This window comes from Toxorhynchites rutilus, chromosome 2, assembly GCF_029784135.1.
Source record: "Toxorhynchites rutilus septentrionalis strain SRP chromosome 2, ASM2978413v1, whole genome shotgun sequence".
Taxonomy (NCBI): domain Eukaryota; kingdom Metazoa; phylum Arthropoda; class Insecta; order Diptera; family Culicidae; genus Toxorhynchites; species Toxorhynchites rutilus.
In genome coordinates, this window is record NC_073745.1 from 298,501,006 (window position 1) to 298,524,012 (window position 23,007).

Below are 23,007 nucleotides of genomic sequence, written 5' to 3' on the forward strand. Positions count from 1 at the left end.
TCACGAGATATCTCGTGTTTCACGTTCCGTCTGTTACGGATGGATCACGAAATAACCCGTGTTTTCTACCTCTTGATTTGCCAAGAATCTAACAAGGCCTACCGATGGCTCGCCTTCGTCTCATCCACATCGAAGGAAACGATCTAATTCATGGCATCCGAACAAATGAAGCGTTCAAATTTGGCTTAAAACGTGCGGTCCCTCATGTGTTAAAAAAGCAGTCATATTTTGTAACACATACGAAAACAACCCATATATTATATATGGGTTATTTTATATATTATTATTTATTTACTTACTTAATGTCAAACGTCTTCGACCTAATGGTTGTACAGACTGCTTATAGGGACTTAATTCTATTCTTATAGATTAACCTACTAATATTAAAATCGAACAGTTCAGATACCTCGTTAAAGACGCGGCAGCAAGCGTCTAATGGATTATTTTGCCCATATATGGTACGGTGATTAGGCATCGCAAGGACTCGATGGTGGCGTAGCTGTCGGGATGGTGCGTGTAGGCTAACGTTTCGAAGTAGATAGCTGCAGTCAATTTTGTCTGTTAATACATCGAAAATAAAAATTCTCTGTAGCATCAATCGTCGGCCGCATTGATACTCTTTATCTTTGAAGAGTTCCATAACTTCTGGGCCACCCTGTACTTCAGTAGGGCTTTCGCATGTCAGAAATATAAATAAAAACAGAATTCGCTCTCTCGGTAGTCATTCGGCCGTAGGTTAGTGCGCTTCAAATTTAAGGAATTTATCGTGAAATTTATTCCATGCGTGTACCTGCCATTTCCATAATGGTAACAACTTTACCTTCACACTAAAAATCATTTTTTTTATCTTTCTTCTAATAATGAAAAATTATCTATTTTCAATTTATGTAGTAAACACCGTTTGTATCTTGAGCATCAACAAGTTGATCTACAATATTCTTTGAAAGACGGGGATTGTAGCGGTTTGTAGACGGAGGAAATGTGCCAATTCCTTAGGGTGAACACCTTTCCCCCACTTTTCCTACATACTCAATCATCCGCACTCATCGTGTAGCGACATCTATTGGCAAACGGTGAAAACTCTCTCAACGGGTCTTAATTTTGCAAGTATGAACTACAATAGTTATAGTTTCGCTCAACATTGACGTTAGCAATGTACTTACGCAGAACATTACGTAAAAATTAATGAACTCACACTATACACTATCATGAAAGTTACTGTTACTGCTATTCAGCATTGAATAGTTTTTAACTCAATCAAACGCCTATAGTGCTTCATAAACAAAGAATGTTAATGTTTTGAAAATACTGAACCAAAGATGTAAAGCCCAGACTGTGTCACTTGAACTGTAAAATATGTATGCAAATAGCAAAACATCTGAATAAAAATGCATTTAAGTTGTAAAAGAAGTGTTTTGAAAATAACACGGCATCATCGATTTCTCTACATTTTCGATTATGATTTATTTACAGTGTCGTTCTATTTCTCGAGTTGATTAAACACGATGAAAACATTTATAAAAGCAGAGCCGACGTTATTAAAATTTAGGTGTAGTCATATATCGATATCGATAGCATAGCTCAGCTTTATCATATAAGCTACACTTTCCACGCAACTGTTTTTTATTTTGGCAATGATTCATGACTAACCAACCATTAACTCATTCATAAAACCACTCTGGATAACGTATTCCTAGATCGTAAAATTATCGCACTACATCACAATGAATGCAATTATACTTAGGATAGTGATTATTCAATGGCATTGACGACATAGCTGCCAAACTGTGAATTGTTGCCAAGTTAGCTACGCCCTAGAAAATATATGGGAAAAGATCATTATCGAATGTTTTAATAATCCAGAACAAATTTCCCCCCGCAAATGTACTTACGCTTCACCGCCAGTGAATTCCCAAACGTTCGCGTGCGAAAATCCGTTATTCTCTATGCAAACATTAGGCGGCAGTTCGTAGCGTGCTAGTTGAGTCATGTGCTTTAGCTTCGTTCCAACCAAACCATGTCTACCCGGATCACCAATGTAGATCTGTAAGCGATAGGACACCCATACAGAGCATTTGATCTTCCACATCGGAACAAAACTAACCAAAGCTGGCACTTACACTTTTCCGTGAAGCCGTTAAGCGATACAACCAAGGCATCAACACGTTCGCAATTTCAGCGTCATAAAAAAGATCGCCAATGAGCAGCACGTCATAAACTCCGTCACGAACGGGCTGCCCTATCTGATTCTGACTGCTCACATCGAGACCTGCCGTCACAGCGTTGAGTTCCGCGTTCAGAAGCGTGGCTTGTAAAGCAGCTGGGGAGCAAACAGGTTGCGATCAGATAACAGCTAGATTAACACCACCGGCGCTGCTTGAGCTTACTTTCATCGATGTCGTTGGCGGTCACACGGTTTGCCCCCGCCAGCTTCGCGGCAATCGACGATGCTCCACAGCCGCATCCGATGTCCAGCACATTCTTCCCCGCAAACAGTGACTTGTTATCCAGAATGTATCTACAAAATATGGGATGCGTGAAACGAGATGAATGAATATGCTGAGATTTCCCCACAATTACCTCGTTAGCGCTTGACCTCCAGGCCAGAAAAATCCCCAGAAGGGTTCAGCGGCAAAGCAGAAGTCATCGCCGATGGGTTCATGATAAATGGTACATTCCGGCGTTATTAAATGCAGCGCGATCTCCGGTGCCAGATGGTGGCGCGAAACTCTCGTATTGTGTAATATCTTGCTGCGATCGGCGTGGTTTATGCGGCTGTCAGCCGGGGTTTGTCGGCTGTTGGTGAGAGGGTAAAGGAAACAGATGATAAGCAAGGTAATTCATGACTCCACGCGAGATTGGTTTTATCAGTTCAACTGGTATCGCGCGGCAAACAAACACGCTTTGAATGGGATCGCCTTCTCTGAATTGGAAAGATAATCAATTGACAACCGTTCTCGGAACTTTTTCACGCTGATGAAAAACTATCGATAAGGTTAATCTTATGCAATTGTCATAGAGGGAGGGTAAGGAATGATTCCAATTGTTGTTTATCATTTACCCTAATTTTGCATAACTTCTTTCTTTTGTGTATTGTTTACATACTATAGTTGTGAGTTTACTCGCTACTGACAGGAACAGAACAGTTTAATTTTATCGGCTTTCGTGTAAAAACTTTCGAATTCAACTATTTAAAAGGCTATTAAAAGCTAAGACTTAACTTGACAACGGAGCGGTCGATTACGGACCGCTCTTCTGTCAAATCCGGACCAGTTGACGATTAGTTAATTTTGACATAATGCTCTCCCTAGGGGAGTGCGCAACATCCCCGTAATAATTCATTCCCCGAAAGTGAGAACATTACACCATCTAACCTTGATTGTGACACGCGCAATAACGGGTTACCTTACAGTTGCATCACAACGCAAACGAGGACGGTAATAGAATTGCAAAAATAAAACAAACAAAAAACTTTCCCCAGAAACGAGAGCATAAGCTAATTCTCCAAATACGAGTGTCACATTAATTAGGGTTCTGGCCATGGGTTTCGGTTAAACGTCATTAGCGCGGTAAAGCGACGTCCGCGATTGCTTTTATATTGCGCATGAGAACTCATGGATCTTGTTTCAAGCACCGTTACTAATCGTGTGAAGGTTAATGATTTGTGTGCACTTTCTTTCTCTGTTATGAAACAGAGTACCGTTTCCGCTCGAAGTGGTGCAGCATAACCGCATCATCAGAACTAGATTTCGGTGATGCGGTTTCTATGTTGAAGAATGAGGGATGTTGACTGCGCAAAATCGGATAAATCGCACTAAGTACGAGATCATGTGATCGCTTCATATGATACGCTGGATTAGAGCTACGATGTTGTATGTCTCATTTGTTTTGAACTTCGTAGTTTGAATTTATTTTTATTTTTAATAACAAAGATTGATTCATCATGGGATTTTTTTATGTGGAACTACGTCTATTAGTACCGGTACCAAATCAGAAAACTAGTCACGTTTTTATGAAATAGTTTTAACGTTAATAACCATTTTTGCTGTGGACGAATATAGATGATTTACAAGCCAATGAAATCCTAAATTGTCTTAAATTTGTTAGAATGCTGCATTTCCAAATTTGCTAATCCATAAATGACTTAGACCAGTGGTCCTCAACCTTTTTATCAGAGGGGCCACAAGCTTAAGGTCGAGACCGAGTCGTGAACCCTAAACAAATGAAGAAGTATGGTATCCACGTTAATGCAAGACTACGCAATTATAAACGGCGAGAAAAAAATCATATAAATTCAAGAATGAAACTTTTTAGTACAAATTTGGCAGCACTGGCAGCGATGAAAGAATGCTTTCACTGAGTGAGGGGCACGAACGCTTCGCGAAGTAATCAAACGCCTATTTGAACAGATTTCGAAATAAACTCTTCGAATTAATATGTACTGTTGAATGAAACAGAAAATCCGAACCGAATCGAGTGTATGGTGGCGGCGTCTACCACTGCGGAAAATATTTTCACCTCCAGTTTTCCTTCGAGGAACACAGCTATCACTATTTACAAATGAGGGGCATAAAATGGAAGGGGTGTATGTGAAATCATCGATTTCTCTACATCTACCCTTCTATTGGGGTCATAACATAGTTGTAAATTCATTCCCAGCTGTATTTGACAATGTGGAAGATAGGTTTCTATAGCAAATTCAAATGGGATCGTTTTCGCAGTTGAGATATTAACTAAAGAAAAAGTTGATGAAGAGATATCGATCAAATCGCTTACACCCCTCTCATTCTAAGCCCCACAAATACTTTCTTTATATCCGACTTGTAATGTGCTGCACTTTGACGCTGCTTTCAAACCGGAAACAATGCTCTTATTCACGAAAAAGATTCGATCGATCGAAAAAAGTCACGATTCATTCGTCATCCTATATCCCAGATGGCAGCGGCCGCGAGGTTTTCCTAATGGCCTTTCTTAAGGCCGAGTTTCCAAATCGGCTTTTTTCGAGGCTAGAGAATGCTTAGAATCATTATCATTACACCAATATATCCGAACATCCGAAGATTGAATCATCATGGGATTTTTTTATGTTTTTTAAATTTTATCTATTAGTACGGGTACCAAATCAGAAAACTAGTCACGTTTTTATGAAATAGTTTTAACGTTAATAACTATTTTTGCTGTGGACGAATATAGATGATTTACAAGCCAATGAAATCCTAAATTGTCTTAAATTTGTTAGAATTCTGCATTTCCAAATTTGCTAATCCATAAATGACTTAGACCAGTGGTCCTCAACCTTTTTATCAGAGGGGCCACAAGCTTAAGGTCGAGACCGAGTCGTGAGCCCTAAACAAATGAAGAAGTATGGTATCCACGTTAATGCAAGACTACGCAATTATAAACGGCGAGAAAAAAATCATATAAATTCAAGAATGAAACTTTTTAGTACAAATTTGGCAGCACTGGCAGCGATGAAAGAATGCTTTCACTGAGTGAGGGGCACGAACGCTTCGCGAAGTAATCAAACGCCTATTTGAACAGATTTCGAAATAAACTCTTCGAATTAATATGTACTGTTGAATGAAACAGAAAATCCGAACCGAATCGAGTGTATGGTGGCGGCGTCTACCACTGCGGAAAATATTTTCACCTCCAGTTTTCCTTCGAGGAACACAGCTATCACTATTTACAAATGAGGGGCATAAAATGGAAGGGGTGTATGTGAAATCATCGATTTCTCTACATCTACCCTTCTATTGGGGTCATAACATAGTTGTAAATTCATTCCCAGCTGTATTTGACAATGTGGAAGATAGGTTTCTATAGCAAATTCAAATGGGATCGTTTTCGCAGTTGAGATATTAACTAAAGAAAAAGTTGATGAAGAGATATCGATCAAATCGCTTACACCCCTCTCATTCTAAGCCCCACAAATACTTTCTTTATATCCGACTTGTAATGTGCTGCACTTTGACGCTGCTTTCAAACCGGAAACAATGCTCTTATTCACGAAAAAGATTCGATCGATCGAAAAAAGTCACGATTCATTCGTCATCCTATATCCCAGATGGCAGCGGCCGCGAGGTTTTCCTAATGGCCTTTCTTAAGGCCGAGTTTCCAAATCGGCTTTTTTCGAGGCTAGAGAATGCTTAGAATCATTATCATTACACCAATATATCCGAACACGTTTCTGAATTCACAGAAGCTATTTTTCAGCAAATTAATCATTTCGATTAGTTCTGATGTTATTTTAGAATGCATCGAATTTTTAAAAATTACTCTTTAGTCAAAAGTGCTGGTAGCTCCAAAAAATATTCATGAGTTTGCGTGGTTTTGTATAAGACTTGTGTCGTTATTGCCAATGTACGTATTGCACTCAGTATACATCTCGAATACTCTTCTCGCGCTAGATACAGGCGGTTCGAGGCGATTACATATTTGATCCACCGCCACGCTCTCATTTTCGTGATTTTTAATTTACACTCTTGTATAGATGCAGAAAGGATGTGGGGCAAAAGTAGAGAAGCACTCTCCACCAGACGGCATGAAAAATCGGTACCTTGCTGGTGGTATCAGTTTTGAACGAATTGCAATGAATATTTGAAAAACATTACCAAGATACCTGAAGCGTTTCATATGGGGTTTTTGAAAATTAGAAAAATTGCCAAAACGGTGGTTAAAAATGAGTGATTTTTTATGAAAAATCGCTGTTTGGAAGCTTATAATAAATCGCAAAAATAAGATATCAAAAAACGGCTATGTAACGTTTTAGGTAATTTATTTTCACATGCTGATAAAAAAATTCCAGCCGAATCGGTCGAGTAGATCCTGAGATATCGATACCACCAATTGAAAAAAACAAGGTTTCGAGAAAAATGCCTTTAAAAATTCGTATAGCAAATACTATATCCCTTGAAGTGATTTCATACTTTTGGATGCAACTTTCCAACGAAATCAAATATTGAAAAATCCTTTTAGGACAACATTTCTGAGGGCATAATCTTCCCCAAAGGGCAAAAAACAAAAATTCGATTTACTCGATCTTCCAGAACGGGGTCCCCCCTTAAGGGTGCCTGGAAAACAATGGTCTGTAAATGGGAAGCATTCGCTTAAATTATTAAACTTGCGTTCCAATTTCAATGTAACTGGACGAGTATTGAACTGGTTTGAAAGTTAGCTAAAAAGTGTTCTGGCCGAATCTGGTGTCGGCTCACTACTCGAAGCGATCATTAGAGGAGATGGAGCGGCTGAATATCGATGTGGTACCCAAGTCGGCGAACCCGCTCAACGTTCCTCAGTTGCGTCCCATTGAGAATTTCTGGGCAAACCTGAAGCGTAAGATCTACTCCAAAAAAATTTGTGGCGAACACTGAGAAAGAATTGATAAATAAAACGAAGAAAGAACTCAAAAACATGCCTACACGCATGTTTTCGTCCACCATGGCGAATGATCTGGTTAACTGCCGGATGGTCGCTCGTAAGGGCGTAGATTTTTTTTGTAAATAAGTTAATATAATTACCTTTCATGGGAAATTTATCCAAACTCAGTTATCTGTCTTAGTTTTTTTTATCACGATCCGAAAATAGCCCATTTTTTAATGCAATAGTTATCGACACGCAATCTTCAAAATGAAGGTCTTGGAATAAGTATCGATAGGAAGACGGTTGAATGAACCAATGTTAGTATGTGAGGTGACGAAGTTATAACGAGTTTGTGTTTCTTATCTGAAGACTATATGATGATGGTATGTTATTTGTTTGCTTAGCATAGCAATATATTTTTATTTCCATAGACTCAAATTTAACTTCAAACAATAGTTTGAGCCCGCGCGCGTTGACATACATAGAGAAGCATGAGATTGAACACAAGCAAAAGCAATTTCTTCCGAACAAAATAATAACATTCCAAGCTTAATAAATGTGGAAACCGTTTTGAAAATAGGGATAGCTTAGACGAATGCTCATAAATTCATCTTCTCAACATATAACTATAAAAAGATTTATCAGTGTTGTGGCAGATCTCATTGCAGATTTGAATGAGCCTGAAGCCTGGAATTAGGCTTAGGTTTGCTCAGCTGTCTGGTCTCGAAACCGATCGCATTAGCAGAACGTTGTTGGGTATCTAGTGAAGCGGGAATTTGTTCGTGAATTCAAGGCTACTACTGACATAGCTATTGAGTTCAATTCTTGATCGGTCAAGCATTTTTTCGAGTTGGAAACATTCTTGACATGCCTTGGGATAAGTAATGGGCTTGCAGTATCGGCTAGAATCAGGCTTGGATTTGCTCAGCTGCCTGAACTCGGAAACGATCGCATTTGCAGACCGTCTAATAAAGCGGGAATTTCCTTGTGAATGCTTGGCTAGTACGGACATAGGTATTGGGTTCAATTCCCGATCGGTCTAGGGTCCTTCCGGGTTCCGGGTCCATTTGAATTTTTTCAATTGCTCTTGAGTTACGCGAGCAGAATGAGGCCGCGCTTTATCGTGGATGAGGAACACTTCTTTCGTCAATGAACCTGGCCTTTTGTTCTTAATCGCAGTTCTTGATCGGTCCAAAACTTTACAATAGTACGGTGATGAAACAGGCGTTCGGCGGTCAACGATTCGTTAATACTGAAGAAATTCGTGACGCAGTTACATCGTACTTCAAAAAGTTGGGCACTACGCACTTCGCGCTCGGAATAGAAAAACTATGAAATATGCCTCGAACGTTACGGTGATTATGTAGAAAATAAAACGTAGATTACGAAAATCACCTTGTTTTTGGTCCTAACTTTATTTTTCAGCGATTTCTGAGACACTGAAACCTATTTTTTGAACGACCCTCGGGGGCTTTGATGATGTCCACGTGGACACGATAAGTATTTTTAAAGTGAAACATTCAAGTTAATTATTTACACGATTTTTTTAATTTCACGCCTGCCCTGAGTACTCAGTATTCATCAAAAAAAAAAAAAAAAGACTGAACTGCCTGAGAGTGCTGCTCGGTCAAACATCCATATTTCTTTTCATATGACTGAACCTGTTTCCTGAAATGTATATTCTGAAGGTAACACACATGAACTAGGATGCATCAATTTATTCCAATCGGTAATAGAGGGCCATTAAATCCGTCAGGATAAAGATACCCAATAACAAGAAGATAGTTGGATTTTTTGTAGTATAAAAAATCACGACATAAGTGCGGGTTGAATTCAGCTTTTGCTCTTGATGATAAAACCGTTTCTTTTTTTTTCGAGAACTCTCAAGGATTTCTGAACATTGAAACGAACAACAAATTCTTCCATGAGTGTACGGGCCGTATCTCTGAAGATCTATTTCTTGCAATGATGTTGTTCTTCATTGATGTTTGTTATTTTTTGTAATACGCTTTTTTTTGAGTTGTCTGGAAAGTTCATGCTGCTACTGTTGATTAATTGAAAGAAAAGATTAATCCTTGATGCACATAAATTAGTAGACTCTCTACATACAGGGTTTTCCATTTCGGGTTTCCGAAAGTATACAGCCCTGCGCTGACAACCGTTTGACATAGCTGCCAACCAAAGCGTCATATCGTTAGTTGAATGTCTGCCATTTTACAATATGGATCGTTTTAGCATCGCACAACGTGTTAATTTCGTTAAATTATACTATAAAAATGATGAAAAACCGGCAAGTGTTTTTCGAGCCTTACCGACGGATTTTGGTCGTCATGGACGGCCTGCAGAGCACACAATCGCTAATGTAGTGCATCAATTTGAACAAACTGGATCCGTAGCGGATATTGTGAAACCTGTGCATCATCGTAATGTGCGTTCGGCCGAAAATATTGCTGCTGTTGCTGCCAGTGTGGAGGATGACCCGAATGTTTCGATTCCACGGTGTGCTCAGCAATTGGGCTTGTCAAACACATCATTGTGGCGAATTTTGCATTTGGACTTGCACCTACATCCATATAAAGTCCAATACGGATGACATGTGGTTTCAGCAGGACGGCGCCACGTGCCACACAACACGACCGAACATGGCCATATTGCGAACGAAATTTGAGGGACGCATAATTTCGCGTTTGCCAATTGACCGTCCAGATCATGCGATTTGAACCCGCTAGACTTTTTTTTTGTGGGGTTATGCGAAAGACCGTGTCTATGGCAACTCTCCGCAAACTCTTGAACATTTGAAAGACAACATTCGTGAAGTTATGACCGAGATACCGCCCCATATGTGCCGAAAAGTCATCGAAAATTACCTGTTCCGGATCAAGGTGTGTGAGGAAGGCCTAGGTGGACATTTAAATGATGTTGTATTTCACACATAATGGCATAAACCAAACTTTAATTTGAAATAAAAGTTTCATCGAAATTCGAATTCTAAGTGTGTTTTATTTCAATTTACTTTCGGAAATTAGAGTTGGAAAACCCTGTATATCGAAAATCACCGTTCATGAGAAACGAAACGTCACGAAAAACGCTACAATGCATGGACTTCATATTAACCCATATTACGGAACCCGATCGGATTTAACATATTGCAAGTCAAAAAAGTGTTTTTTGACAAAATGGCGGAAACTTGCTGTTTAAAACATTTTTTTCTAGTTTCTTGATTTTTTTAAAAATAGCTAAGTTACGAAATTATGATTTTTTATAGGTTCATGCGATAGAGAGATGCATACAGATTGTATTCATATAAACTATAAATGATGAGATTTTCGAAGAGTCTCTTCTATGGTATATTCTAAAATGTCTGAATTAGAGAAATATGAAGAAAAGAAATGATTTTTTTTTTCAAATTCCTAGACTACAATACCCTCTTAAAGAACGCAACATTGTGCTAATTTCAAATCCGGAATAAGGGTTTGTTTTACCAAAAAACACTTAAAGAGACTTATCTTAATCTGCGATTCGTTTCATAAACGCGACGAAAATGCATATTTATAACGAATTGTAAAGGGTAAAATCTTAGCAAGTGGATGAAACCCCGAAGCAAGTTTTCGCTTGAAGAAAGTTATGGCTGGGTCTGGTAGGACTGGAAGATGAGCTGTATCATGAGCTTTTACCAAGCAACTAGAATTCCAACAAGTACTGCCAGCAGCTGAACTTATTAAAATCAACGATCCAGAACGCTTTTAGGGCATTTCTGAAACTCCACCCGCCTTCCTCACCAGATATTTTATCTTCAGATTATTAACTGTTAAGATTCTTGTAAGAACTTCAACTTACTGTATAGCATAAGTTCTGAGAGGACGGAATTCACAAGTTGCATGAAGTTGCATATGATCAAAAAGATGTCTACAAAAATATGCTTTTGGTTTTTTCCTTAGAATCGGCACGAATTTTTCAGGTCAATATTTAGTACGATTTAACAATTAAGGGTTGTAGGTCAACGGAATCATCGATCCCGATGATACTGCAAATGTTTAGTTTTTACTAGGATCATTATAGCCATCAGGCACTACTGAACCTGTAAAAGCGAAAGTCATTGATGTTTAGCCGAGTAAAACAAACAAAGTGCTTGATTTCATTGTCTGTTTTTTTGAAAACTCAAACAGCCGGCCAGCTAAAAATACTCGAGAATAAGTTCACAATCGATATTTTCAAATGGATATGGAGATAACGTAAATGGAATTCGGAAGAAAATAATGAGCTCCCGGACAATGTTGGAAAAATTGAAGATTTCAAGACAAATCGTTACCATTGGTAAGGCTATAATTTTTATCAATAAAAATATGGAACAGAAAATAGAAACAAACTTGAAATGAAGTTTAAGCGAGAAAAATAGAATTTCTTGATGTTTTCCTCAAAACGGGAGGAATGTCCACGTAGACATCATGGGGAGGGGTATAAGGGATGTCCACGCTTGTCCACGGAGGGGGAGGGGGGTGTCTAAAATCATGCTTTTTCTGTCCACGTGGTATGTGGAGAGCCCCTTAGCAGTTAATGATCATTTATGCCATAAATCTGACTGTTTGCAACATAAGTGTGATCTGATAAAACCAGAATGTAGGATAAGAAATTCTCGATTTTTTGTTACTATTAACTATTTTTTTCTTATTTAGTTACTTAATTCGGTCTGATCGAAAACCGACCATATGATAATGAAAATTGTAACTTTGGATAGCCGCCAACGCATGTATTGAAGTACAGGTCGAACTCGATTATATATGTTTTGATTACATACCATTTAAGACTTGATTATGTACGGTTTAAAAAAAATATTTTTTTTATATTTCAAATCTGACTTATTTTTAGTAATAGTAATAGTAATAGTAATAGTAATAGTAATAGTAATAGTAATAGTAATAGTAATAGTAATAGTAATAGTAATAGTAATAGTAATAGTAATAGTAATAGTAATAGTAATAGTAATAGTAATAGTAATAGTAATAGTAATACTAATAGTAATAATAATAGTAATAATAATTATATGTACCACTATATTATTAGTAAGAACAAACTAGGCCAGTAACAACGGCTGAGTGTATCCTATGGCTTTCCTTCCATACTAACACAGTCCTAAATTCCCGAGACATTTTTGAGAGGTCGTAAAGTTCTCTGCTATTCTCTTAAGTAAATGTCGAACTAACGTTCCTTCCCTTTCCTTAGCAGTTGCAAGGACGTGGCCAGGACAATTCTTAACTGTTGGAGAAAGCATGCCTTCATCTAAGAGATATTACTAATCATCAGCAACGGATGGAGGCTAGCTTTTAACTAAATAGTTCTGAATTCGTACCACCTACGATATTGTGCGACTTGCTCAATGCTAATGCTAATGCTAATGCTAATTTCAAATCTGACTTATTTTTTTTATTTTCAATGAAATATTTCAACGTTAAAGTGAAAGTTAATTGGCTGTTATGAGTACAGTGGAGTAAAAATCTTGATTTTGGTAGATTCTAGTTGAAGAATCACCAGAAATTGTTCAACCCATTAACGACCAAGCCGTAAACATTATTTTTTGACGAAAACCTTTGGTGTAATTTTGATTATTGACGCCAAAGAAATCCCAATGTTCAAGAACTATTTTTTTCCTATCTTCCATTTTCCGGGAAATTACTGTTCAAAAAACCGAACATTGATCGTAACCCGCACTTTTTTTTTACAAGTACAAACACACTGTAAACTCAAAGTCACATCAATTAGCAAAAATACGGCGTTAAAAAATGCTTAATTTTATATTCCGGGACGGATTAACCTTAATTAATCCACCTATGGTGAGATGTGACCTTTCTTATTTCATGTAGTTTTAACTTATTATCGGCAGGCTTTTTCTTTCAAACGAAAGCTATTGCTTTTGTTTTAATTGTTGGCATTGGGGAAACGTCAATGCTTAAGAATTATTTCTTTTCGATTATCCATTGCCCGAAAAATCGAACATTTATCAAAACCTGCAAAGTACAAATACATTAAGGGTTGGGAAGTTATTATTGGGTTGAATAGAATCATCATTTAGATTTTTTTCATCGAAGAGATCGCCACCGGATCCGGCGGAAGAACATTCATACCAGAATTTTTTTCCTGTAGTATCACAATGTATATTCTTTTATCAAAGTAATACTCTAGAAAAGATTACACCTTAATTTATTTTTGGGATTTTTTTTTATTAAATTAAAAACAACTTCCAGGCATACTTGCTTTCAATCGAATTTATTGTCCAATAAACTTATACAAAATAGAATAAAATTGACGGTGAGTTGTTGCTAATAAATTTAGCTATCATTTGATGCTAGAACATTACCATTATGGTTGATTTTTTTTTTCACTCCGGATAATCGAATTCTCCGGATAATCGAGTCAAAAACAAATTTTTTTTTATTCGTTTTTTTTTGCATGTATTTTTTGTTTTTTGAATATAAAAGAGGAATTTGATTTTTGATTCAGCCCCTTAAAGTCAGAAAACACCTTTCTCACATGAAAAAAATAAATTTATCCAAATTCTCCAGGAGGTGATAGGCGATCATATTTGATGAAAAAAAATCCTTCTAAGCATATGTTCGAATTTGAACAATGACAGAGTTATAGAACTTTTTTTCTGTTCCGGACTCTGTTGCCTCAAACTGGCTCTACATTAAAAAGTACGCTACGGAAGACAACTCTGTTGACTTCATTTGAAAGATGAGAAAATTTAGTATAGGATATAGTAGTGGAACATCTAAATTAGTGTATTTTAATAACATTTTCGAAGTGAACAACTTAAAAGTTAATCATTTTTAATGTGTTATTATTACTTTTATCCTAAAAATTGTACTAATTGGATTGTTCCTATCAATTAAATTGAAGCTCTCAAACCGCTATACAATTTGTTCTTTGACACCCAAATTCTATCTTTCTTAATTTGGCTGCAATATCGATATAAAGAATTCCTGGTAAAAAATCAAGCAAAACCTCCAAAAATCACTTTTTTTAACCCACTGTAGATGTAATAGCCACTCAAATTTCACCTTAACGTTGAAAGGTTACATTTCTTCTTGAAATAAGTCATATTTGAAATATAAAACAAAATATTTTTCTCCATACTGTATATAATCGAGTCCAAAATTGTATATAATCGAATCACATATAATCGAGTCTGTATATAATCGAGTCTGACCTGTATCAAATGAAAGGGATTGACTAGTAGAACACAGTTATTTATTAAAAATGCAAATCCAAAATGGCCGCCACCACAAAGTGGCGCCAAAAATATTTTTTTTTTCAAAACCACATCAATATGGGAATCAAATGAAAGTGCTCGACTAGTAGAACACAGCAGATCATGAAAAATTCAAATCCAAGATGGCCACAGTCCGCAAATAACTGATTATTTTTTAATGGTTTCATTCAACTTGTCTTGTTTGTATGTATGTTTGAGTGTTTGTAGGATTGCCCCACATTAATTGAAATTTGACCCAGTTCCTGATCACTGATTGTTCTGAAATTTGGAACATACCTTTAATTATACTGCCATTGTAAAACTGCTTGAAAATTCAATTTGGCCGCCCCTAAAAAATTGCTGAATGGCTTGACTTGGAGAATAGACTACATTATGAACAACATAAATTCGAAAAGGTAACCGCCACTAAATAGTCGACTATGTATTTTTTGCATTCCCCTCAATATAGGGAAACTTCGATATAGCGTACCCTCGTTATAACATACACATTTTCAAAGTCCAAAGGAATGATTTTTTGAAATAAAATTCCGTATATTTATGAAAGAACAATGAATTATCTGTATTTTGATACCAAAGCTTGGTTTGTACTTTCAACCAATCCCGAAGTACAACTGTTTTGTGATTCCGGATTCTAAATGAATCAAATTTTTTATTAACAGTACGAAGAGAAACATCACGAGAAAGGTTGGCTTCGAATACGCAGTTTTATAATGGTTTTATAATCAGTGATCAGGAACGGGGTCAAATTTCACGTAATGTGTGGCAATCCTACGAACACTCAAACATACATACAAACAGGGCAAGCTGAATGAAACCATTAAAAAGTAATCAGTTATTCGGGAACTGCGGCCATCTTGGATTTGTATTTTTCATTATCTACTGTGTTCTACTAGTCAAGCCCTTTCATTTGATACCCATATTGGCTATTAAATATGGAATTATTATACAAATTATTCAAAATTTCCGAAAATCAAAAATAAAATACTCCGGATAATCGAGTCTAAAATTCCGGATAATAGAATCCCGGATAATCGAGTCTTCGGATAATCGAGTTACCGGATAATCGAGTCCGACCTGTACATGAAAAGTGATCAAAGTTGCTGTTCGATTCTTCGAACGCCTGGCACAAAATGGACTAAAATGATAATGCAGCGAAATAAAAAAGATAGGAGTTGGGTGTCAAAGGACGAATTGTAGAGTGGTTAAAGAGCTTTAATTGGGTTGATAGTTGCATTAAAGTTTATTATGTAGTTTTTGGATAAAATTAAGAATAACACCGTAAAAGCCACTAATGTTTATGTTTTTCACTTCCAAAATGTTATATAAAGCCACTAATTTGAAAATTTAGCAACTGTAGAGTAATGCGGGGCAAAGGTGCGCACCTAACTGTTGTTGTCCAATAACTCTTGAAATGAAAGCAAATAAAATTCCGTTTGCTTACCAAATTGTAACTATATGTATTACCTTCGAAACGTAGTAAAAGCATTTCTCGAGTTGCGTTTGTAATTGGAAAAATACCTATTTTAATACAAAAAGACAAATGCACACCTTTGCCCCATAGTGGGGGCAAAGGTGCGCACTTATTGAATTGAACTTCTGAGATAACTTATACTAAAAATTAATGCTTTATCATCAGAAGCGGGAGAAGCATCATTACTAGAGAGTGTAGGCACCGTCCAGTAGGCAGGAGGGGGATGTTCTATGGTTTTTTATGGGTGAGAAGAGTGGATTTTATGATCGATCATACTACTTGGAATTTTTTGGGAGGGAGGAGACTGACAATATAAGTTATTCGAAAATGTCCAACATTTGAAACAGAATTCGTTTTTATTAATAAACTAGCTGACCCGGCGAACTTCGACCCACCCACAATTGATATATTGATATAAATCATTTCAAACACTCAAGTTCCCACAGAAATTATTTTTATGTACGTAATCTATACTCGCGGTATATAATTTCTTTTTTGACATATAAACCTGATGCAGACTAAGACGCATCAGTCCTGATACTGGCTGTTTAAATCCGTTTCTCCGTTCTTGAGTTAAATAATGAGGAACGGACACCAGATCATTTTTATTTATATAGATCAAGTTTATAAATACACAGATTTACGGCATCTGGCGTTTGATTTTGCGGAAGCCAAGAACCTCCAGCACGAATTCAACCAAGTTGCAAACAGGCAGTAAGAGATTTTGATTCTAGTTTCATGAGGAACCATCGTCTGTCTCTTCGAATCTCACAACAGTACAACGAAGCATCAGCGCTCCAAGGCAAAGCGTCGGAATCCTCAGAACCGAAATCCAAGATGAGGAATAAAAATAAACAATTGCTTAAAAATAATTCGAAATCAATTTCAAATGAAAAATGTTTTTATTTCCACCATGCATTCAATTCAATAACGGTTATGTTTCGTTTATGTTTATGTTGACACAATAAACTTCAAATAAATATTGTTTTTTTCAATGAGTTTAAAATAAATCAAGTGAAGAATGCTGGAGGTTGTTGGCATCAATCGCCAGACGCCGTAAATCTTTGAGAGTCATACCATAGAAAGCTTTGTCCAGTGCCCTGCAGTGGTCCCCCAGATCCTCAGGCTGCTCACTCGTAAATACCTATCTGAACCGCCCTAGGTGCTCGCTGGCACATCCCAGCAGAAGTAGAAATGTCAATAAAAGAAAATTCGAATTTAAAATCACTTTCTGATATGAGCCTCTTCCTCAGAGCTGATTCAGAAATATCGAGGTCTACCGCAATCCGACGCTTCAAGAATCCCTCCCAAAGCCTCTGTCGGGCCATTTGAGCATTTCTTCAAATCAGTTTCCTTCTTGGGGGTCCCGTTGAAAAAGTGGTTGAAAACATTTTAAAATTATTTTTCAGAGCAAAACTCTGGTGCGAACTTTCGCACCACAGCCACTGCGCACCTTTGCCCCGCAAGCAATGTTTGAACTAATCGAATTTTTAAAAAAAGCTCTTGAACTTTTTCACAAAAACGAATACACTCTATCATCTACTAGAGAATGAAGGTTTCCTTGACAGTGTAGTTTCGAACTTTCCAGTTATTTGAGGTAAGTAAATCGTCATCTCCAAAACTGAAAAAATTAGATCAAAACATCGCAAAACTCTTTTTACCTCATAACTTTTTGCCACTTTCTTGAAATGTATTTTATATGTGTGAGCTGCTGGCGTAAAAATGTATCAAACGACTACACTGTTGTCGAAATTTTATGCTCGTTTGCTTCAAAATGGCCAATGCGCACCTTTGCCCCGCACTACTCTATCCTTTATTAAATTCTCTCATCTTTCAAATGGAAACAATGGAATTATCCTACGTAACGTAATTTTTGAATTAGAGCCAGTTTAAGGCAAACAGAAATGAAATAAAATTAAATGAATTGTTTTTGGCAAATTTATATGCCAATATAAAATTAAAATTAACTTTGCTACAGAGATCTTGTAAATTTTACAAGTTCTCCGCAGTTAGTTTTTATTTTTTTTGCTTCTAAACGTTTATATTTTCAGCTTTTGGACAGCTGCAGTTTCTAGAACATCGCAGGCGTTTTCTAATAGTAAGTAGATCTCTTTGTTGACAATATTTTATAATTCTTCGAAACAGTGCATCCTCTTTAAGAACATTGCCGAAGGCCAACAGCATTCACGGAGACTGCGTAAAACACTTAAATTCCGATCAAATTCCAAACAAAAGTCGCCGATCGAATGCGGTAGTTGGAGCTAAAAATATAATGTATTCTTATTATAGCCGGGTCCGGGTGACTGCCCATAAAACTAGTTTGGGCACTTAACATGCCTGGGTGTTGTTTACGAAATACGCTGCTGCATTTCTGATACATATTGAGGGAATACCACTCGGAGATAACATCTGCTGAGCGCCATTCTGCTATCAGATTCATTGGAACTAAAAAAATCATGCTAAATCCGGCTGACACTAGGAGTAACAGAGTTTATTTGCTCAAATTATATACTAATGAAGTGAGAAACTTGCTATAGCCGGGAGACAATGTCCATATTGCTGGTACCATTTGGAATTATCGGTAATGTAGATCACTATCGGACTGTTGCGAGACGTAGTAATCGACATTGTGTATTTACAAATGTCTAGAACAAGTTTCCCTCAGACGAAAAAACAACACGTGCCACACATAAAAAAGCATTGAACAAAACAAAACAGAACTTCCAAAACAAAATAACTAAAAAGCAATCGATAAATCACAACACGCGCGCCTTAGCCGATAACACGTTTTGATGGAAGCTGAGTGTGTTTTTGTTTTGCATCCCAATGCAAATTTAATTTGCGTTGTTCCCCCAGCAAACAACAACGCATCCTTTCCTCGAAATGGCCCAAATGTTTATCGCTGTTCAAATTTGTCGCTAAATTTTGCGCCACAGTTGTTATGTACTCACCGGCGACTTGTGCTTTCCTGAGCAAGGTTTGATCCATTCCCGCAATCATGAAGATAACGGGTTGCGTGATGCCGTCGCTGAACCCGCCGCGCCTGTAGACAAGCCGGACGACTTACGATAGCTCCTATCGCCGCCGGCGTGTTGGGTCGGAAGTAGGATTGGGCGATCTCGGATCGATTCTTAGAAGATCGATCTTTTCCATTCCGATTTCGGATTTTTTGGATCGATCTTTTGTGTTCGATAAAATCGAGAAAATCGATTTTTTTGCTTTCGATCTTTTCGATCTTTTTGTAAATTTGTTTTTCAGTATACATCGATTTTTTATCTCACCAAATGTCACCTAACATTTTTTTGAACATAATGTCAACATTTGGAGTGCTTCTTCTACAATTTAATTCTGTTTAAATACTGACAGAGACGGAACTAGTGGCAGCTACTGAGAGGATGAACTGCAAACAATTGCGCATAGGATCACTGAACTGATGTTGACATCAATTACAGGTGAAAGATTGTTTTCTGGATCTGGCACAAAAATCAAGAATCGGCTTCGACTACATGACAGATGTATGGCACGATTGGCTCTTACTGTCAGCTGAGTTTTGGGCGGTTGCTGAATTTCTAATTATGCTTTTTCAATTGATTTATTTAATAAAACAACTACCTGACAGCCAAAGGTGAATGCCCTGTGGCTATGGCCTTCATGCTGAGAAACAAAACAAGATGCTTTTGATATTCAAATAAAGATATTAAATTTGTATTCCTTGTTCAGAGAAAAGACGACATTCATACAGAACAAGCATATTCGAAAAAAAAGCTTTAAATTTTTCAAAAATCGATTCGGTGAAGATCGATTCTGTAGTACCGATTTAATCAGTGGATCGATCCCTAAGCCGCTTGGAAAATCGATTCGATGAGATCGATCTTTTTATAAAGATCGCCCAATCCTAGTCGGAAGCGCGCCAACGACCAACGAAACAACATGCCTTCACACGTTCACACCTGTGGTTTTCGGTAATCCGAAAATGTAGAAGAAGAGAGGATGAGTTGAAAAGAAACGATTGAGTTTTTTTCTTTCTTCTACATGGTGACAGTGCAACAGTACGCGATCATGTTGAATAACCATGACTCAACACATATCCGTCGATCATGTGCTCAGGGCAAGAAACAGGATCACCAAAAACCGAAACGGACTTCGATTCTCGGTACCGCCGAGGCGAACTAGTTCTAGTTGAACGATCTTTGAATCACGTGCATCGGATCCTTGAAGTGGAAACAAAATTCCCCCAGACAAAAAAAAAGCACAGCTCGATAAAATCCGCATACATTGGGGTGAAAAACAGCGTGCACCAAATTACAGTTGAAATTGCAAAAGAATGAATATTATGATATTTCTCGCGGTATGCGTACTTTGTCTAGAATAACCCAACCTTTTCCGAAGATCGCGGATTTTTGTGTCCCCCGAATGCTTTACGATTTACGCGGATTTCCCCAACTCGCAACTTTGAATGCTAATCCATACTACTGTTCCAAGGCGGGTGGGCTGCGATGCAAGCGGCGGAACAGGTTTTCATTCAGAAACAGCTCGATTCCACGAACGATCACGAATGGAACAGATATGGACAACGCGCGGTCGTACGTTTCGGCTCCGTACGCCTCGGGGAATCCAGCCGACTGGAAAACAACAAACCGTCTAAAATTTGCTGCAGTGCTGCCAGGGCAGCGGGTATGTTGGATGGTAAAAGGGAAGATAGTTTCTCAGTCTCACTATTTCATAACATTGCGTGGAATGTTTGATGGATGAAATTCATTCGTAAAACCGGGATAATTTTACTCAGAAACCTACATTTCTTTTTTACTGTCGGTCTTTTTTAATTCAGTATTTTGAGAATTCTTAGCATTTACGACGTTTTTCCATAAATTTTGGATTTCGTCAACAAAATCTCTCTCATTTGTTATGATTTTATACACAGAATATTCAGGTTTTAGGACTCCTCAAAGGTTTTCAATGTAGTCGTCATTATACTCTTATCCGTATCTTCGTCAAGTTAGTTTTATTATCCAAGATCTGGATCGACGAAATTTGATAGGAAATCATCAGAGCTTTCACCAATCACTCTGCGTTCAGTTGTAGGAACAATCACTTGCGCTCTACATTGATTGGCTTTTGCGCTCCCCCTTTTTTTCATAGAGAAACTCCTCAATAGCTGTGAATTCACGATGAGCATAATGATAATGTTTTAATATATTCTCAATTGTAGCCCTTATGTCTGGTTTAATATCTCTGTCATATATGTCATTCAATGTATAGTAATTCAATTTTATTTGTAGTCTAAATATTAAAAAATAACTTATTGAAAAAGGAAAAGAGAACACAGCCATTTTTTCACTTAATATCAAAAACACGCAGCCGAAAATTACAAATACACTACTCGTTCGCTAACTGGGCGGGAAGGGCAACCCAGTTCTCGCTAACTGGGCGGAAATGTCGAACGTCAGATAAAACCGAGGGAAACTTCACTAGACATAAAAATTCTCGTTTAGTAAAAAATTAAACTATTACATAGTTGAATGAAGTATATACAGGGTGGACTCGATTATATACAGTTTCTGATTTCTGTATATAATAAAATGTTGTACATAATCGAGTCAAAAATATAATTTTTTTTATTCGTTTTTTTGCATGTATTTTTCTTTTTTTGAATATATAAGAGGAATTTGATTTTTGATTCATCCCCTTAAAGTCAGAAAACACCTTTCTTATATGAAAACAAATATCCAGATTCTCTCAGGAGGTGATAAACGATCATATTTGATGGAAAATAACCTTCTACACATATGTTCGAATTTCAACAATGATAGAGTTATTGAACTTTTTTTTCGTTTCGGACTCTGCTGACTCTAACTGGCTCTACATTAAAAAGTACGCTACGGAAGACGATTCTGTTGCTTTCATTTAAAAGATAAGAAAATTAGTACAGGATATATGGTAGTGGAACATCTAAATTAGTGGATTTTAATAACATTTTGGAAGTGAAAATCATAAAAGTTAATAATTTTTAATGTGTTATTATTAATTTTATCCTAAAAATTATGTTAAACTAGATCATTTCTATTAATTAAATTGAAGCTCTCTATCCGCTTTACAATTTGTTCTTTTTTTTTAGACGGCGCCAGTGGTTGTATGGTTAGCGTAACAGCCTCACAATCCGATCGGCCTGGGTTCAATCCCAGCTGGCGTCGTTGGGATTTTCTGAGGCGAAAAATCTCTGGTTACGTCTTCCTTCGGAGCGGAAGTAAAAGAAGTTGGCCCGGCTCATGAGTTGTTGAGTCTGATAGGTAGGAACAGGTGGAGTCGCCTCCCTGATGTCGGTGATTGGCACTAAAGTGGCGGAAATAGGCCGACGAAAAATAAGCGAAGATAAAAAAAAAAAAATTGTTCTTTAATACCCAACTTCTCACTTTCTTAATTTCGCTGCAATATTGATATTTACGATTCCTGGTGAAAATCCAAGCAAAATCTTCAAAAATCATGATTTTTACCTCACTGTACATGTAATAGCCATTTAAATTTCACCTTAACGTTGAAAGGTTACATTTCTTCTTGAAACAAGTCATATTTAAAATAAAAAAAAAACAAAAATTTCCAAACTGTATATAATCGAGTCCGACCTGTAGTATGATTCCTTGCTGTGGTGGCTGAGATCAAACATGCGATCGCAAAGAGTTAAGACATTGACGACCGGGGTCACATTTGTGTAACTTCAATAAACCGGTGGTTGTCCTCCGGAGTCACGTTTTTTTACCTTCTTGAATATTTGACCAACTTGACCAACCTTTTTTTTCGATATCAGCTCAGTTGGAAGACGCCATTCTGATACTTGTTGACTAGCTTGCATGTCGAACTCGTAAACTGTTATATCATCAATAGCACTTGAAATGGGTTGAAATTGGCTCAT

The 23,007-nt window shown here is 37.3% G+C and overlaps 1 protein-coding gene across 1 annotated transcript; it reads right to left on the minus strand.

Moving 5' to 3' along the window:
- On the minus strand, positions 1-23,007 carry LOC129766994 (electron transfer flavoprotein beta subunit lysine methyltransferase-like). The gene is made up of 7 exons (XM_055767594.1): positions 22,855-23,007; positions 19,052-19,218; positions 2,581-2,796; positions 2,388-2,518; positions 2,121-2,320; positions 1,893-2,044; positions 1-1,814 (listed from the first exon to the last, which is right to left on the minus strand). Exons 1-7 carry the CDS (start codon positions 23,005-23,007, stop codon positions 1,808-1,810), a joined length of 1,026 nt encoding a protein of 341 aa, XP_055623569.1. The 3' UTR covers positions 1-1,807.

Excerpts from the sequence above, each read along its gene's own strand:
- LOC129766994 (XM_055767594.1), bottom strand. The coding sequence starts at position 23,007 with ATGAGCCAATTTCAACCCATTTCAAGTGCTATTGATGATATAACAGTT. Across the intron at positions 19,219-22,854 it reads TTGGTCAAATATTCAAGAAG|ATCGCCCAATCCTACTTCCG; the intron begins GTAAAAAAACGT and ends AATCGATCCGAG. Across the intron at positions 2,797-19,051 it reads CAGGAAAGCACAAGTCGCCG|CCGACAAACCCCGGCTGACA; the intron begins GTGAGTACATAA and ends TCTCACCAACAG.